This window comes from Sarcophilus harrisii, chromosome 2 (genome assembly GCF_902635505.1).
Source record: "Sarcophilus harrisii chromosome 2, mSarHar1.11, whole genome shotgun sequence".
NCBI lineage: Eukaryota > Metazoa > Chordata > Mammalia > Dasyuromorphia > Dasyuridae > Sarcophilus > Sarcophilus harrisii.
Genome location: NC_045427.1, coordinates 75,569,519 through 75,589,164, shown reverse-complemented (window position 1 = coordinate 75,589,164; position 19,646 = coordinate 75,569,519). Strand labels below are relative to the sequence as shown.

General features: G+C 35.0%; 1 protein-coding gene across 1 annotated transcript in view; it reads right to left on the bottom strand.

Moving 5' to 3' along the window:
* Positions 1 to 939: 939 nt before the first annotated feature.
* NDUFAF7 (NADH:ubiquinone oxidoreductase complex assembly factor 7) overlaps positions 940 to 19,646 on the bottom strand; it is a 22,183-nt gene continuing 3,476 nt past the window's right edge. Inside the window, exons 2-10 of the mRNA XM_003758355.4 lie at positions 19,034 to 19,197; positions 17,332 to 17,412; positions 15,950 to 16,060; positions 13,390 to 13,603; positions 12,414 to 12,472; positions 11,582 to 11,692; positions 4,783 to 4,926; positions 2,195 to 2,368; positions 940 to 1,464 (exon numbers count right to left, since the gene is read on the bottom strand). Coding sequence (XP_003758403.1) covers positions 1,261 to 1,464; positions 2,195 to 2,368; positions 4,783 to 4,926; positions 11,582 to 11,692; positions 12,414 to 12,472; positions 13,390 to 13,603; positions 15,950 to 16,060; positions 17,332 to 17,412; positions 19,034 to 19,197 — 1,262 coding nt within the window. The 3' untranslated portion in view covers positions 940 to 1,260. The remainder of the gene's footprint in view (positions 1,465 to 2,194; positions 2,369 to 4,782; positions 4,927 to 11,581; positions 11,693 to 12,413; positions 12,473 to 13,389; positions 13,604 to 15,949; positions 16,061 to 17,331; positions 17,413 to 19,033; positions 19,198 to 19,646) is intronic.

Genomic DNA, 19,646 nt, shown 5'->3' with positions numbered 1-19,646 from the left:
ATACTTAAGGATATTTCATAAAATCCAAGTTTAGGATCATTTTTTTACCCATAGTCCCCAAACTGAAACTCAGTCTCAGCTGCTGCAGTTACCAGAGGACTGAAAACTTTAATAAGGAAATGAACTTTTTATACCAGAAATTTCTCTAACCATGTAAGAATTATAAAGGGACAAGATATATAGACTAGACTGAATTAATTGGAACTGGGAATTACATGCACGTGAATCCTTTCTTCATCAGTCTTAGTTGTCTACAATATGGTATCAGAGACTCAAATAACCATATATTACAATTCCTACAGGCCACATCCTGGGGGTTTTGAAATGTAATCATGTATGTTTTATTATATTTATGAAAATATTCATTATTTTATTTATTTGGTTAAGTTTTTCCCAGTTTTCTTTTAATCTGGTTCAGGAAGGTGGGGTGTCTCTGATACCTCTGGAGTACTGAAATTAGTCACACAGCATTATTCAGAGTGAAGATTTGAACCGAAGTCTACTGGTTTTAAGGGCAACTCACCAACTTGACTTTAAGTAATTATAAAAAATTACAGAAGTGAACAATACTCAGATTTTCTTTCCCCATTATGTTCTGAGTTAAATTTACAAATCTCCGATCAAATCTGTTTTTTCTTTAAGTGTAGAATATACGTATATACTCCCTCTTACTTCGAAGATGGGAATGATCTTCGTCAAGTAAACATTACAAATATGGGCTTTTAATTTTCCTCTAGAACAAAATATGGATTATTTGTTCCTACTTTCAACTTGTGAAACAAATTTTTTTCCTACTGAGTTAAAAGTGCTACCATGATATAACTTCCTCATAGCCATTTTGGGATTGGCTTTATTTTGCTGCATCATATTTTCAAGTCCACATAAGTACCGTGAACATTTTGCTACTCATAGTGTAAGAGTAATAACTAAAGAAAAAATTAAATTCATCAACTAATTTTATTAATGAAAGGAAATTTCCATTCTCATTAAATTCACTGCTAAATCAAACACATTCTTCATATCCAAAATCCATATAAAACTAAAGTTTCATAATGACCATTTCAAAAGCAAGCCATCATAATTTTTATTTACAGATAGTAAGATGATGCATTTTGAAATAATTTACCTCTAGTACAAAGTTGAAAGCGAAATGTCTTTAGTTTGTCTTTATTTGTGGGAGGAACTCAAAATGGGAAAGAGGTATTTGGGGGGAGGCAATGGGGAGGAGTGAGTACATAGAGAAGAATCCAAACTGAGGTTTCATTTCCAAGTGAGTTCCCCAAAGCCAGCTACAGGTGAGGGTAATGATTTTGATTGGTATGTGTTTCCGCTAGAAAGTCTCTGATGAGGTAGTAAGGCAAAAAAATTAAATCGTTCTCCCATCTTCTTGGGATTCATTAACATATCATAACCCTGAATTAGTTGTTGCTGTGTAGCAGTGTCACTTGAATTATCCAAAAGAACCTGAAACAAAAAGAGGTTTTTCTTAGTAATATTGACAATCCCTCCCCCCCAAAAAATTGGTTTACTAATTGTCTGATACTAACTGCACATAATTTTCAGATCCAAAAGAGGAAGTCATGCACTTAAAATGCCATGTTTTGGCACTGACTGACAATTGATAACAAGTTCCCTAAAATTTTTAAGTTCAGAATTCTGGTTTTTTTGGCTCTATTTTCTTCTGTAGGAACACAAAACAAGGACCTAAGGAAGTGATGACTAATTGAATATTCTCATTTGAAATAACATTTTAAATAGTACATTACTGACAAAATGCTGGTACTGAGTTTTATACAATAATATTATGAATTCCATTAAATTTCGGGTTTTAAAATAAACACATATATGTGGATAATTGAACTTCAAATTCACCAGTCTCGCTTAACTTTGAGATAATGGATTTTTAAAAATATCATGTTCACATGCATTTACTGCTATGCTTAGGATTCTAATGTTGAGACATCTTCAGAACTATGAGTGCTACAAACTACTTAAAAGAACTGACTGTAAAGAGCAGAGATGAGAAAACAGACTGAGATAGAAACAGTCGCCTAAAATGACCATGGACTTATGGCAGGACTGAAGGAAGAAGCCGAGTCTTTGTTTTTCTTATATTTCAGACATTTCTTTAAAGTAATATTAAGTTAGAAAGTTTACAAAACACACAGTGGTAAAAGGATCCATAAATGATTACCTTCAACCGAACATCAATGCCCATGTTTTTTAAAAATTGCTGCTGCTGTATAGGTCCCACAGAGGCCACTCTCCCCTGAGTCATCCTACGCAGGTAGCTGAAGTCTACATCTGCAGTTAGGTCGGCTGTTCCTGGAGCAATTAAGACATCATGCAGCTTGTGACCACAAAAGCCCTTAAATATAATTAAGGAAATAATTAGTTTTATCCTTTGTGACTTCCAAACTGTAAGAACAAAAATGCAATCATTTTCAAGGCCATTATAGACAACGTAAGCCTATGTGTACTACAGCTAAAATTAAGAGGAAAACACAATATTGGAATAATTAAGAATATAGCAACTAAGAGATTTGCCAACTTATAAGTATTATTAATCATGCTAGGCTTTGAAATCAAAGAATGTGGAAAAGTCATGAAAGAATTCAGAAGCAAGACAGGTGGCTAATATCAGAGATTAAGATCTGAGAGAAAAAGTTATCTAAAAATAAGGTGGTTTATCAAATTAATCTTCCACAAAAATCCTTCTTGTGCTTCTTACAGTATAAAAGTCACCCTGGGTTTTCCGAGGCTCTGCCAATGGTGCCCAACGATGTATGCCAGGTCTACCCTTTGGTAGCCAGTATTCCGAGAAGTTCTTTACCAGACTGTCTCAGGGGGAAGAGTCAGTCACAGGGCCTCTCAGTCTTTGTGCTTTTCCTTCAAACCCCAATTGTGAAGCACCTGCTTTGGCAAGGTACAAAGAGCTGGAATGACAAAGACTTATAAAAAGGACCCATTTCAGGAAGTGGTGAGGTTGGAAGTCATACTGCAAGGGGCTGAGAAGTGAGTGGTACGTGGGCATCCATGATGCCGGCCCTGGAGTCTTCTGGGGAAATGGCATCTCTAGACTGTTCCAAAGTGGCTCCCTTCAGACAGAGTCCAGTCAGTGCCCTTCCCCATGTTCTCTGGTATCAAAATAAATATTCTTCAGTGGCTTCAGTTGCCTCATTTACAAAATGGCATCTGTGGAAGACACCTTTTCCTAACCAAGAGGACATGGACATTTTTGGATGCTGCCCATGTGAAAAATGCCTTTGCTAACTGCACACTGATTATAAGGATTTTGTTTTATTTCTTTTCCATTGGGGGAAGGGTGAGAGGGAAGGAGGCAGTAACTCCCACCCTACCCAAAAATAAAAGACAACCTAAGAGTACAGAAGAGAAGGAAGGAAGTTGGAGAGAAACACAGAAGGAGGACAGCTTTGAAAGTTACATGTTAAACTTATTACATAGTTTTAAAGAAACACATACTTTGTATAATAGAGATTTGCAGTTTTGTGTAAAACCCTCTTTTTTCCATTCTATGTTTATATGAAAATACTTTTTTTTTTTTTTTTTTTTTTTTTTTTTGGTGTTTATGTCCAGAATGTGAAATATTAAGTTCCATGAAAATTAAGGGCCAGGGATAAAAGGATGGTATTGGGAAAGTTGAAAAGAGGCTCAGAACAATTATGAAGAAGAGGAGAATAGTCAACCAAGGAAGAAAGAAAATATTTCTGAACAGCTGAGGAGATATGACTTTGTAGGGAATTCAGTTAACAAGGTGTTACTTCTAAAGCAAGGGTTCTTAACCTTTTATCACAGAAGCCTCTCACAGTCTGGTTGAAGTCTATGGACTCCTTCCCAGAATTCAATACAGACTTCAAATACAGTCATCAAAACTCTTTTTTTTTTTTTTTTAAAGGTTCACAAACTTTAGGTTAAGAAACCTTTCTCTAATGATATTCAGAAGCTCAGGAGAAAAAGTAGAAAAGCAGATGGTTAGGATGATACAGAACTGAAAAATATAAGGACATAAAGTGAAGGTGGGCAAGGAGGCCAGAAGTCGGGAGAGGAGGCCATCTGGTGAAAATTGAGAAGATGAAGGCCAGACAGGCACCCCATCGGAGGCATTATGGTAGGTACTGGGCTACGTATATATAAGTGACACAGAACCTGCTCTTAAAGAGCTCACATTGTCCTAGGGGGATAATACACATTGAGAAGCTCATCAGGGAAAGGGAACTTTGGCCTGGGTAGCCACGGATTGAGAGTAAAGTCATAAGGCGTAAAACTGCCACATTCTCCTGAGCAAATATTTAATTGTTTCCTGATCAAAAGTTGAAAACATACTGAGTGAGAGAGATGTATATGGCAGTAGGGCATATGGTAAGATGTCCATGCTAGCGAGATCCTGTCTTTGTAATTTGCTGGATTAACCAACCAACCAACCAGTGAATATGTATTGAGTAACTATTATGTACTCTGCCCTATGTTAGATAATGGAGATACAAAACCAAAAATGAAATAGTCATTACTCTCCAGGAGCCTACACTCTATTGGGGAAACAACATGTACACATATATAAGTGTCTACTAAATACATACAAAGCCAGGGTGAGAAGTGGGGATTTGGGGAACTTGGGGATAGGATTTGGGATAGGCAGAGGGACTGTAACACCACTGACAGCTTTCAATCTGTAAGTGGAAAAGACCCACGTGAACAAAACTGAAGAATTGAAAATGTAAAATAAATTTGCTTTTATGATAGATAGTACTATGTCAGACATACTCTGAAAGTGTCCATCTTTGTCCCATCATGTCCATAATCAGCAATCAGAGCAGCACCCCCATTTTCTTCAATACGTTCAGAAAGCAGTTGAATAATAACACCAGCATCAGGACACACTTCCACATGATCCCTTGTTTCCTTGGACTAGCACAGATAAGAATGCAAAACCAATTAGTCAAATAGGATCATGCACGAATCTTTATTAGTATAGATATTTTATCTTTAGTTTAAAAAATAGCTTTCAAATTTTTTTTATTAGTGTTCCTTTTAAATAATTCCATATTATTCTATATGTATATATATTTATTATCTGGTATTCACTTATTAGTAAAGAACTTTGGCTTCCTATGAAAATATTCAGGTGTTACTAAAAAGATATTATTTTATTTAGATAAATATGATTAAGACACGCTTAACATTATAACTGTTGGTGACATAAATCTTAAAGTGACATAATTGACATCTAAAATTACCCTTTAAATTTAATGTCTCTGTGTGAAGTTCCCCAATTCAAGATAATTAATTCCCAAATAAATTATAAGTAAACTCCAAGTATATTTGGAATTTCCCATAGCACCTACCGTAATGGTGGATACGTAATCATCTGGTGATTCAAAAAATGAATTTTTTACTTGTTAACTTTAATTAATATGCCTAGTTGCTGAGATCTATTATACACATGCACACACACACACACACACACACACAAACATGCTAGTATATCTAAAAATGTTTTTGTCTTATTTTTTATTGCAAACTTCCACTGGCAACAGTCCTGATAGTTCTGGGATGGTTTCATATAATATCCATTTCTTTCAATTCCAAGAACATTTAGATCAATACATAGGCTCAAATCTTCCTTAAGTCCAATGCCAGGCGTGCCTTGGAAAAGCAGCAAGTATACAAGGCATCTGACTTACGCCGATCTCTGTGATTAACAGTATTAAATGGGATGTTCAAATAAGTATGAAATTAGCTTTGATCGAGATAATGTATGGCCACATCATGTTCACAAATGAAAGGATGCAGCCCTGCCTGCCCACTTTTCCCCTCTTCACAATGGCTACGTGAACAGTAATAATCCCTGTTGGAACCTAACTAGAGAGTAGGTATGTGGTCTTTGCTTGAAGCATGGCACCTATTAGCACACAAAGCAGCTGATTCCATTTTTGTATAATTATAAACAGAGCACATGAATTTTATGTAGAATTTTATCCATTTTTCTGCAAGTCAGCCTGTGGCTCCTAGTATTGCTTTCTGAGAATTAAAAAAGAGTAAGTAAGCTCTCTTCTACAACAGAGCCCTTCAAAAGCAATGAGAGCATAGTAGATAGAATTCTGATCTTGAAGGAAGAAACACCTAAGTTCAAATTCCATTTGGGATGTTTATACCATTATGCAATCAATTAAACAAGTATTAAATTTAATATTACTATGTGCTAGGCACTAGGAATATGCATACAAAGAATTAAACAATCTCGTTCTCAAGGAGAAGACAAGTTGTGTGTATATATTTAAGAAAATATGATATCCATATACATATGTATGTATACATATATATGCATATATAAAATGTCACATTTCCTAAAATTTCTTCAAAGTTAGCCCATTTTTAAAAAATTAAAATTAAAAATAAATGAGCCACATTATAATGGCAGACTTTCGTGAAATGAAGCAATTCTGAGCCACCAGGCCTATTGTTTCATACAAATACAATGAAAATTGGTATTGGTGGTAAAGTACCACATAATAATGTAGAAAATAACTAGAATATTATCAGTTTGGCAAAATGCATTTAAACACTGCAAGCCATGAAATTAATTGCACTTTTTTTGCCCCAAAGTTTTAAGAAGTCATTACTTGATATTGGGCCAATATCAAGATAAGGGCCTTTAAAAAAAAAAAAAACAATATAGAATTTACATTTTGTCCTATAGAAAACAAATGGAGTTGAATACATAGGAAAGTCACAGTTCTGTACCTGAGGGGAATGACAGTGGTAACTATATTTGGATGAACTGGAAGAGAAACAGATAAGACAGGAAGAGGAATCAGGAAGCTGCTGCACTAACCTAGGTGAGAGGTGATGAGGGCCTGAGTGGACAGAAGTGGTGAGACACAAGAGACGTGGTACAGGAAGAACAGCTGCACCAATCTCACTGGTGTGTTGGGAGGAAGCAATGAGATACTAGACATAAAGCATTTGTAAACATTAAAGCCCTAATGGAGTAGTTAGCCTATTACTCATTTTTTAACATCATACTTTTTCTCTTGTAATCTTGTGGGAAGTCTTTGTGATGTCATAACTATCACTCCACATGGGTGAGTAACCATAAAATCCTCCTTCACTATTTATTTGCTTTGGAAAACGTCCAAAGCTCCAAACTAATAAGAAACATACTAATGGGTGCAATGATTATTATTCATACTAGAACGGATCATAGAGATCATCCAGTAAAATTCATTTTAACTAGGGAAGTTAATCAGAGAAATGAAGTGACTATCAGAAAGATAAATTAGTTTCTGCCCATTAATTTTATTCATCAGTTGATCAGATGGATAAAATTTTAGAGATTATGGATTAAGTATAATGGGAAACTTCATTAGTTTTATAATTTTTTAATGATAAATGAATACTACCACAGTTTATTAACATGGATAAAGATAGAAGGCTTTATATTTTAAATATTTTTAATCTGTTAGAAAATAACCTCTCTATATTCTCTTTAAGTTATTAATTACGGTTTGTACAGAAATTCTTTTTAGAGATGAATAGGAAAAAAAAGAAAAAAGCTAGTTTATGAAAAAAGGCTGATATATTTGGGCAACTGGATCCTTTAACAGCTAATAAGTGAAATGGTTAAAAAATATATGGGCCTTTCTATTTGAAACAGAAAAGAATAATTACACTGGTAAGTTGGATAACTTTTTGGAATGCAATCTTAGTGCTAAGTTAAATTAAGAGAAAGACAAAAACATCTTTCTGGCAAATAAGTGCCTGCAAGAAAGGTAGCTTGATTATGTTCTATCTTAAGAGAGAAAAGAGGCTTTCTGATAGTCTATGGTGAGTTTAAGGAGCCAAAAGGGTGAAAATGATACTTTAGATAGTGATTCCTGCTTGTCTTTGAGAACCTTTAGCTTAAGAATAAAACTTGAACTGTAAAATGCCCATCTCTAACTTTTTGACTATTAATAGGGCAAGATCAGTATAATATGGTCTCTCTCTTTCTGAATCAGCTACTAACACTGAAGTACTATACTTAAATACTAAGTTTAATTATTTCTAGGAAAATTAGAAAGTTGTGAGAGAAATTACACACAGTTGAGGAAATAAGATCAACATAGATCTGGATTTGCAAAGGGTCTTGGAGACTATCTTGTCCAGTCTCTTATTTTACAGATGAAGAAGAGGTCTAGAGAGGTGACATCGATTACCCAAAGTCATACAAATCCCTCACTGCAAATCCAGCCCCCTTTTCACTTTGCCACACAGTCAAGTAAGAGCTATAGGTTGTAGATTGACTACTCCTTAGAAGTAATAGTTTAAAAAAAAAAAAATCAGCATTTTATTCAAACAATGCACCAAAAGAATCTCAGAGGTTTTGGTCAATTCAATAGAGAACTGAGTGGGTCTTCTTTAAAATGCCAGTCTGACCAGAGTGTGACTGCCATCTAATGGTCAAATTGAGTAAAGGGGCTTGGAGAGAGCTGAGGTGATCTCGAACATTCATTTTGATGAAAATAAAGGTAATTTTCTTATGAAAATTAGAAACTTACAAATGTACTACATGATTATATTAATATTCTCTAAAAATGTTACAGGAAGAAAAATCTGTTATTGCTACATTTAGTGGTTCAAACTTAAATGATGCCAATAGAGAAACAATTTCCCAAAGTACTGGCACATGTGCTTCTATGCTTGTGTACACATATACGTATACATACACTCACATGCACACACACACAGAGATATATATAAATATATCTACATGGAAACAAAATAAGAGCTCAATCTTAGCTGAACAAATTAAAACCCACTGAGGTACCACAAAGCATGACAAATAGGATTCCCAAGAATATGGAAAGACCTGTATGAAGCAATGCAGAATGAGAAAAGCAGAGGCAAAAGAACAATATACATAATGAATGCAGCAATAAAGGGGAAACAGCTGGTCAAATACAGGCATTATTTAGGTTAACATCATGCAGAGAAAAGAGCCTTGGAGTCAGAATCAGAAAACCTGGGCAAGGGCATTCTTTTTACCTCAGTTTCCTCATCTGTAATGTGAGGATATTGGATTAATTGACCTCTCTGATCTCTTCCAGCCCTGAATCTAAAATTCTATAATCAATTCTACTAAAAATTAGTAATTTAATTTTTGGAGGGAGAAAAAGGGGAATGAACTTTTAAAAGGACTTCACCTTGGTATTTGTTGGGAAGTATCTGTTGTAAAAATGTATCAATAATTTTAAAAATAAAAATAATGTAATTTAAAAAACAATATCATCTATACTATGCCTTTGACATCTCACAATTACTTCCCTTTTCCTCATCTGAACTGCCCTCTTCTCAATGAAGGCACTGTCATCCTGGCAGCAACCTCAATTCACAATTTTGGAGACATCCTTGTCTCCTCCCTCTCTGCCATCCCATGAGTCCAGTCACTGCCCCTTCTTACAATTCTCTCTCTGCAATGCCTCCTCATCTGATCCCTTGTTTGTACTCTTATAATCCATCACCTCTCTGTGTCAGGTCACTCTCACCTTAGGCCTGGACCACTCACACAGCCTCCTGAGGGATCTCTGCCTCAGCCTCTCCTCCAAACTTTCCTCCACATGGCTGCCAAAGGGGTGCGCCTACAGCCCCACTCCAGATTAAGTGGCTGCCTACAACCCCTAGGATCCAATACAAACTCTTCTGATTGGTATTTAAAACCCTTCACAACTGGGCACCCAGCTATTTTTCAGCCTCCTTCCCATTTTCCTCTTCATGCATTCTGCTGCCCAGTTTAGCTGTCCTAATGAATGGAAAGCATAATCTCCTCACTTCTACCCCTCAGATCCCTATCTTCAAAACTCAGCTCAAGGGCTACTTCCTGCATAAGACGTCCTCACCCCTAGCTGCTAGTGACTCTCTCCCCAAATTACCTTGGATCTATTTTAATAGATGCCATATATATATTTATTGTGTGTATCTGTAGTCTCCCCCTACAGAAGTGAGGGCAGGAACTATTTCATTTAAGCCTTTGTTTTCTCAGTCTAGCACAGTGCTTAGCACATGGTAGGTGCTTAAAAATGCTTTGGTTGTGGAAGAGGAAGAAATTTATGACCAAAGAAGAACTAGAGATCATTACTGATCACAAAATAGAAAATTTTGATCATATCAAATTGAAAAGGTTTTGTACAAACAAAACTAATGCCGACAAAATTAGAAGGGAAGTAATAAACTGGGAAAACAGTTTTACAGTCAAAGGTTCTGATAAAGGCCTCATTTCCAAATTATATAGAGAATTGACTCTAATTTATAAGAAATCAAGCCATTCTCCAATTGATAAATGGTCAAAGATATGGACAGACAATTCTCAGACGAAGAAATTGAAACTATTTCTAGCCATATGAACAGATGCTCCAAGTCATTATTAATCAGAGAAATGCAAATTAAGACAATTCTGATATACCACTACACACCTGTCAGATTGCCTAGAATGACAGGTAAAGATAATGTGGAATGTTGGAGGGGATGTGAGAAAACTGGGACATGATACATTGTTGGTGAAATTGTGAATACATCCAGCCATTCTGGAGAGCAATTTGGAACTATGCTCAAAAAGTTATCAAACTGTGCATACCCTTTGACCCAGCAGTGTTACTACTGGGCTTATACCCCAAGGAGATTTTAAAGAAGGAAAAGGGACCTGTATGTGCACGAATGTTTGTGGCAGCCCTTTTTGTAGTGGCTAGAAACTGGAAACTGAATGGATGTCCATCAATTGGAGAATGGCTGAATAAATTGTGGTATATGAATGTTATGGAATATTATTGTTCTGTAAGAAATGACCAGCAGGATGATTTCAGAAAGGCCTGGAAGACTTACACGAACTGATGCTGAGTAAAATGAGCAGGACCAGGAGATCATTATATACTTCAACAACTTTACTATATGATGATCAGAATTGATGGAGGTGACTTTCTTCAAAAATGAGATGAACCAAATCAGTTCCATTTGTTCAATAATGAATAGAACCAGCTATACCCAGAGAAAGAACTCTGGGAAATGAGTGTTAACTACTACATAGAATTCCCAATCCCTCTATTTTTGTCCACCTGCATTTTTTATTTCCTTCACAGGCTAATTGTACAGTATTTCAAAGTCCGATTCTTTTTATACAGCAAAATAACTGTTTAAGACATATATGTATATACAAATATATATATATATAGTATCTAACTTATACTTTAACATATTTAACATGTAATGGTCAACCTGTCATCTGGGGGAAGGGGAGGTGGGAAAGAGGGAAAAAGTTGGAACAAAAGGTTTTGCAATTGTCAATGCTGAAAAATTACCCATGCATATATCTTGTAAATAAAAAGCTATTAAAAAAAATGCTTTGGTGATTTAACTAATTGACTGTTTTTGTTAAATATACCCAAGTAGTCACAAGAGATAATGGAAGATACAAACTTCAAAGTTAAAAACTATACATTTTTCTGAAGGAAACTTAACTTTACAGCAAAAGTTACTATGACTATGACTGTTTAATTGAAACAAAGGAAACAAACAAACACCTTTCCCTTACCTGAATAAAAGTTTCTGCTGGAGTGGAATTAGGAGCCAAAACGAATCTTAGTTTATCAGAATCTTGTGGATCTATATCAATAAACATTTCTCGCCATCCTTGTGGAGTTTTCTAGGTAATTAAACAAACATTGGCGCTTGGGTTTTGTTTTCTAAATGGCTTCCAGCCTATGAATGTTTTCTGAATGTATCTTCCTGATGCAATGTAGGACTGTTGCCACAGCAGCTGTGAGAGGGGAGAGGCAAAGGGACCAACAGAGCAAAGCTGTGCTTCTGAGATTACAAAATGAGGAGTGATGTAGGAGCGAAATATTCAAAGTAACCAGTGAGAGAAATGATATTTCTACATATTATGTATATGCTTTATATGAAGCTCCACCTAATAGAATAATTGTAATTGCTCTTAAATTAAAGCTAATTGTGCTCACATAATACTACCAAATCTAAATTATTCCCATCAGAGAATGAGGAAAATCAAAAGAAAAAGAGATCCTAAATTTCTGGAAATAATTTTTAATATTTTAAAATAAAGTGCAGAAACTATCTTCATGCTACACTAGAATACAAAAAAGACTCTTTTCCACCTATGAATAATTAAATCATCATAAGAATACATCACCTTTCTTAATATTTTGTTATTGTACCTTTTCCCCTTTTTTGGTAATTTATTCCCAAGACTTCAAAATTCTGTTACAAAAATAGGATTAAGTATAATTTTCAAGGAATGAGATTATTCTAATAGTGAATAACCAATGTAAAAAAATATTCTTTGATGTCACATTATATTCCCCCCTTGTTAAACAAATGTAGATACAAAGTCTTTCCATCAGTACCTGAAACTTATGCACTGGAAGAGCATCAAAAAATTCATGTGCTAAATAAAAGCTATGACCTGTTTAGAAAGAGAAAAGGAAAAGTAATACATGTTTTAATATACTTTTAAAAAAATGCTCAAGTGATGCTTGTGGGAGAAAGCTGCTACTCCTTCTTTTGCTACAAGTCTCCATTATTATACCACCCTATATTGATAGCATGCCTGTCTACAAGACCAGTTTAAAAAACAACACACAAAAATGTCTATGGCACAAGACAGGAAATAAACACGTATTACTATCTTCATCTGTCAAATAAATAAGACAAAGAGAAGACAATTGACAAAAGAAATTCATGTCCTTAAGGAGCTCTCAACTAGTGGTGGGAAGCTTTCTTGACAAGTTGAGTCTTCTATTCACAATCAAAATTATCAATAGGATCAATAGGATTATTCAGGATCCTATTATGGCTTATGGGCTAACAAAAGTTCTGATCTAGGTAAAATAGATGTTTTCAAAAGGAGAAAAAATAAAACTTGCACATTAGGACTTTGCTTTCTTTAGTTATTGTTGCCTTTGGTTGCATCACCACCATTAATTCTCAATCAATGAAATGAATCAATAAAAATGTAATAAGCACTGGGGATATAAAAAGAAGCAAAATACTGTTCCTGTCCTTAAGGAGCTTACAATCAAATGAGGGAGCTTACACTATATTCTAACTCTACTATAGTAGGCAGGGAAATGACTGTTAAGACAAAACTAGAGGGATAAGTAGCTTTTAAAATCTTTTTTATATATTAAATTTGTAAAGTAGCATGGCCTTACTTATAACAAGTTAATTTTCTTTGTAAGATGCTTTTTCCTAGAAAAAACATTTCCCAGTTAAGGACTTGGTGAGAGGACCCCATTGTCTCGTAAGATAAAAGATTACTGTCACTTTTGGTTATTGTAAGGTGCCCTGATCAAAATGCTTATGTCAATCCAAACTCCTTACCTTGTGGCACATCTTGTAGATTCCGGTACCAGGAAATGGGAATTCCAGACTTAGTAATACCTTTCATATACACTGGTGATTCAGCATCATGCTTTAGGGCAACTGTCTCATCAGTCAGTGTCTTGGCTTGGATTTCACTTAATTTTTGACTTACTTCCACCAAATGTATAGAAATGTCACAATTTTTCAGCACTGACCCAAGCTGACTGAAGACCTGAATATACAGAAAAAAATATTAGCAAAATTCACTATACTTTGTCACTAAGTGAATTTTCAAGTTTCAATTCTTTTTATCTCACCAAGTTGTTTTAAGTCAGAGAAAATAGCATTTATGTTTGGTTTTTTTAAAAAATGCTTCAAGAAGCTCACTATCTTCTAACACTATTAGAAACATTATTTACTAGAAATATTAACTATAACTTCCAAAAAGGGTGTGAACTTTGCAAAAGAACAGTTCTTTCATTTATTATTTTAAATCCCTTTATCACAGATAAAACTATTGTAACATTGGAAAATCTAACATCATAGCTTATATTTAGTGAACCATTTTTTTAAAAAACTGAATAGTGAGGACTAATAGAAACAAACAAGCAAAGCTCATGGTTCCAAAACAGCATGAACACAAAAACATTTACACTATTTCTTTTTCTGGAATCACAAAATATACAGACTGAAAATCAATGTTTTTTCAACATTATAAGCAAATGATTACACCGTGTGAGCAAATGATTATGTCATGTGAGCAAAAAGCATGGGAGGTGGGATACTGCTTGTAGTCTGCAGGTACCCAGCCCTCCCTCCTGAAAAATGAAGAAATGTGTCAGACACCACTTTTCTTGGCCCTTTTCTACCCAATCCCCATTTGGATAATGAGGAACCAGATGCCTTCTCCCATCTTTAGGCATCAATATTAACCTCCCTAGCAGAAAGAAGAGGTAAGCTCCAGGGCTCCAATCCTCAATATCTGGAACCTTGGATAACTTTATCAGCCAAGTGATCCAAGAGCCTCCAGGTCCAGGAGCTGGAGGCTAAGTCACTTGAGTCTCCAAGCTGACAGAACCAAGGATTTTCAGAAAGGCCTCACAAAAGTTTCCCATTTTTCTCCATCTTTCTCCCTCCTCTATTTGTTCCTATGGGGGGGAGAGAGGGGTTAGGGGCCAAAAATTCCTTTTTCCCTGCCGTGTTGCAGGCATACTTCTAAGGAATACTTTGAGTGGTGGAAGTCAAGAGAAACTTCTCTCCCTCTGATGCCTTGTAACAATGACTGAGTACTGCATTTGGAGCAAAGATCATGAGCTTAAATCTCACTATACTAACTTTGTGGTCTTTGGAAAGTCTAAACCTTTTTGGACCTTCATTTCCTCATATGTAAGATTACAGCGGTGTACTAGATCATCTCCAAAGTTCCTTCCAAATTTAAATCTTTGATCCTATGATTTCCTCGGATTCTTGAAAGTTTCAACCACTTGAAATTCATTTGGGTTAGTAAGATAGCCCTGATAGAGTGAACAAGGGAGTGATAGAAAGCTGCAAATTTTTCACTTTTGCAGTCCTTTAAAAAGAGTATATTATTGGGTGGGCACTTCCTTCCTCCATGATCCCAAGCAGGCTGAATCACTCTGGCCAGACTCAAAGTGGTCACTCAGTAACCAACACTGGTGGTGAGAACCTCCAAATTACCATCAAGTGATCTGTGAATTTCAGATAGACAGAAGTCTGTTCCCAGGCCCATATCTAAAGTCTTTCTAGTTTGGACTGGGCATACCTTTGGTAGGACTTCAGAAACCCAGGGTCGCCCCCACATCACAATGAGGTATCAGAAGAGAACTTTAAGGAAGCCATTCACATCTGAATGAAAATGTGTTTGTTCAAATTGCTTTCCTAAGAATTGACTGAAATAAACTGAAGGAAAAAGGATTTCAGTTTGGGAGACAGCATAAAAAAAAAGTGTAGAATCCTTTGAAATAAGCCTGAGTACGGTGGTACAATGGGAATTTTGAACAAAACAGAGCACTGGGATTATGAGAAACAAGACAAGGAAAAGGAGATCCCTACTCCCCAATTCTGCCAAGCATTAGTTGTGTCTCCTCCCATCTTTTCAAGATCAACAAAGTCTGCCTTTTAACTTGTCAGGTCTCTAATTTCACTTTACCCTTCAGTTTACATAGAGATTGGCAGTGAAAATGGGATGAATGATGATGTTTACAAAATTTAAATGATGCCTTGAAAAGGTAAGTATTAGTTTTGCAGAGAAATTAAAGTGCAAATAAGAGTATAACAAACTACACATAGCACTGCATGCAAGCAGCTTAGTAGGAATTAAGTTTTTTATACACTTTTGCATACATTCAAATAAAGTATAACATTGATAAATATACAATTCATTTTGCTCTCTTGCAACTATTTCAGACAGTAAGTTTTTAGATATTAAATCACAGCTGAGAAGAATGAGATAACTCATTGAAGGAAAAGAGCTATGGATATTACATTTACAAATTCAAACTGCAATTTAGCAAGATGAAACTATATAAGATTTTAAAAACATCCTAAGATTACCTACCCTCAAAATATCACCAGTAAGAGTGCCCCTACCTGGGCCCAGTTCCACCAGCTGAAAAGTTGAACTTTTTCCAGTAGCTATCCATTCACTAATGTACCAAATCCCTAGTAACTGTGGGAAGAAAAAAAAATACATTAAAATAAACACAGGAATATGTTTTACATGTGTGCATATATAAAAACATATATATACATATATGTATATAAAACATAGTTGGTAAATATACTTTGATATAGAATATCACAAACCACTATTTCTTGCCCAGGGTCACACAGCTAAGTGTCTGAGGTCACATTTGAACTCAAGTCCTCCTGACTTCAAGGCTGGTGCTCTATCCACTACACCACCTAGTTGCCCCCAGTAGATAATTTTTAAAGAAATTCAGGAAAAGAAATATGTTACGTATATATGCATATAAAGAATATATAGTAATATATATTGCATAATACAACATACAGTAATATATATGCACACATGCATATGCACTTTAATATTTATTTTGAAAATCTGAATTTGTTCCAATGCAACTGACACATTAGGCAACAATTTGAATACAACATGAATTTCACATATGCTTACACTCAATTTCTTCTGACAGAAAAAGCAAGAATGCAGAAAAGTGCATCACTTCATAATAATTCACAAGTGGTAAACCTTCCAATGTTCTCTTCTACAAATTTTAGGCCTTATGGATCATATTTATTATATATCTTCTGGTGTAGTAAGAACTATGGACAGAGAAGGATAATCTACATAACACACCTTTTTCTTTGGCCTCTGGCCCAAAGTTCTGGCCTGCCCAACTTTCTACAGACTTTGCCAACGTGGGCTCTATGTGAATTTGGAAGGTCAGGTAGCTGCTCAAGAACAGGGATAGACAAATGTTGCTGACACTGCCACTCTATATTGTCAATTCATGTATTTCTCAACAATTTAACTTGTATAAAATTGTGCTACCATTTTTGTTAGGATCCTTTTTTTGTATGTCACTAATAAAAGTTTTTTGAGTGTTGTGTCCCTTTCCTATTTTCTCACAAACTATGGTTTTTATAACTCAGTTTTGCAAAGTACAGTGCTTTGAGTAACGCATATGTTACATTATAGCAGGCCTGAACTATATATATATTTAAACAAAAAATTTCATTGTAACAATATTTACTCCAGGTTGGAATATGGTATAAGACAGATTCATCTTTGCTACCAAAGGAAATTTGTTTACTGAAAAACCAAAAATGATATAGATGAGAGGATATATAAAGAAGCTATAATATATCAACATTTTGTTATCTGGCTTGGGAAGTCATTCCATTTTATTACATTCACATTTCATATAGCAAACTTTGATATTAGATTCACTTTTACAGTTAGTATAAAATATTTACCTCTCCAAAGATCTGACTTATTTCAGGTGAAGTAATAAAGTCTCCTCTTTCTCCTATCATATCTTGATGTACATAGTAGCCCTGAGGAAGAAGAAAAGATATATTAGAAAAAATGTAACATTTATACTAAGAAAATGGTTTCTTTGATTTGGAATAATATTCTTCTAAACTATTTTGCTAAAATATATATGTTTATGTGTGTGGGTAGAAAGGGGGAAAAACAACTTATGAAGAAATCCCTCCACTAAATCAAATTTAAAAAAATAATAATAACATGTTTTTCTGTTTAAAAATCAGTGATCCTTTCTACAAGTAAATATTCCTTAGTAAAACAACCACTTTGCCATTAAGCAGTCTTCCATTTTCTCTATTTTTTATTCATTACATGAGAGACCTCCTTTTTTTGAATAGTCAGAAAACTTGTTTCTTCTATTACTTTCTCTGCTGCTAGCCTAACATCTTGTTGGACTTCAGTTCCCTAATCTACTAAAGTAAAGACTGAAATGTCTTTCTCTGTTTCATATAAAAGTAAAAAATATAAATACACTGAACATATTTATCAACTATAAAACTTTAAAAGAAAATTTTTATAAACATTGTAATGCTACTCAATATTCTACAACAAATCAAGTCCTGTTTCAATCAGGTTCTAAGTTTTTTACTTTGCAACTTGCTAAGGTGTTTATTATGTCATAATTTTTATTACAATATGAATAATTTTCTATTAAATGGAAAGCTTCAAATGCAAAGGGATCATGTCTAATCTAAATCTTGTATCTCCTAGTTCCTAGCACAGTATTACATATACAACCAATTTTTGAGTGGATGAATAGATGAATAAACAAATAAAAATATCCTCATTTACTTTTCAAGGAAAGCCCTGATTCAGTTTACTGCCTCATGCAAAGTTCCTCAACAAGGTTATGGTGATAATTTCTCTAAACTCTCTACCTGAACTATTTATACCACTTACTTGGCACTTATATGCTGCTTTGTTATGTTTATTTGTTCTTCCATACATCTTATCTCCACAATGGGACCATAAGCACTTTAAAGAAAATGTCCTATTTTATACTACATTTCTTAGCAGTGAGCATTGTGCTCTGCACATGGCAGGTGTTCAGAAATAGAATGACTTCCCCCTCCCCTTGGACCCTTGTGAAGGATATTTCAAACTGCTCTTAATTGAAAGTATTAAATTATTACAATAATTTTAACAACTGATCACCTTTTCTCTTAGGTTTTTCTCATTCTAAGCAATTATTTAGCTGGCTTTTCCTGTATGCAAGGAGATGACTGACCTGCTCAATAAGAGTTGTAATAAGGAATTGCCTCCATCTGTGTTCTGAGGCCACTGAAAGACCCCACACTGCCACCAAAATATTTCTTTCACTGGCCTACTGAAGCAACATTCTCCTATCCTCAGACTTAAAATGCCCTAAAATGCCATTAAGTTTATACTCCTGAATTAATTCAAAAGTTGAGGCTAATGTCTCCAGAAAGTTTTACTTTATGTCAAAATAGGGAGCAAAGAGATCTTATCTTATATTTCAACTAATTTATGAAATAAGTTAGCTGATGTTTTGGAAGACAGAGAATGTGCTCAAGATAGAGGACCATGGAAGAGGAAAGCAGGAAGGCTACACCCACCATAATTTGGCTTAAGGCTAAGACAAGGGTAGAGGATGACTTAGAGGGTTACCTTGGCTGGGTTAGTCAAGACTTCCTTCATGTATTCAGCCACTGTAATGGGGCCAGTCGCCTTTATTTTGTATGTGAGGTGCCGCAGCATAGGGGTAACAGTTTTGTTTTCAGTTGACTTCTTTCCTGAGCTGAAGCACTTCACTTTCCAAAAGAAAGGAATAACTGCAAATATTTTTAAGACAAAAAAAAACAAGCTGAATTAATTAATGTCATTCCTACATACTGAGCTCTTCAGCTTTTTCTTATTGTTCTGTGAAGGAATAACCAAAAGACAAACTACATGTCAATTAAGTGGCAGTAATACTAGCAGAACATCTAGTCTCTAATGTCCTTTACGGATGCTAACTCATGATGTGGAAGTGATCTTGGCTTCCTTAAATTTGTCAGTTCTGGAAGGTTCAAAAAAGGCCTATGATTAGCTGCTATTTATATAAAGCATCTTATGTACATTATACCACTTGAACTTTACTGTAATGTTCTTCTCTAAAATGTAATGTTGTCTGGGAGCAGGTTTCTTGGGGGGCTTCTAGAGGCAGCCTTAGTTTCAGTTCAGAGTGAGTAATAATCACCTCAAATTCAGCCAGGAGTTAAAGTCCAGATCCTTTATTTTT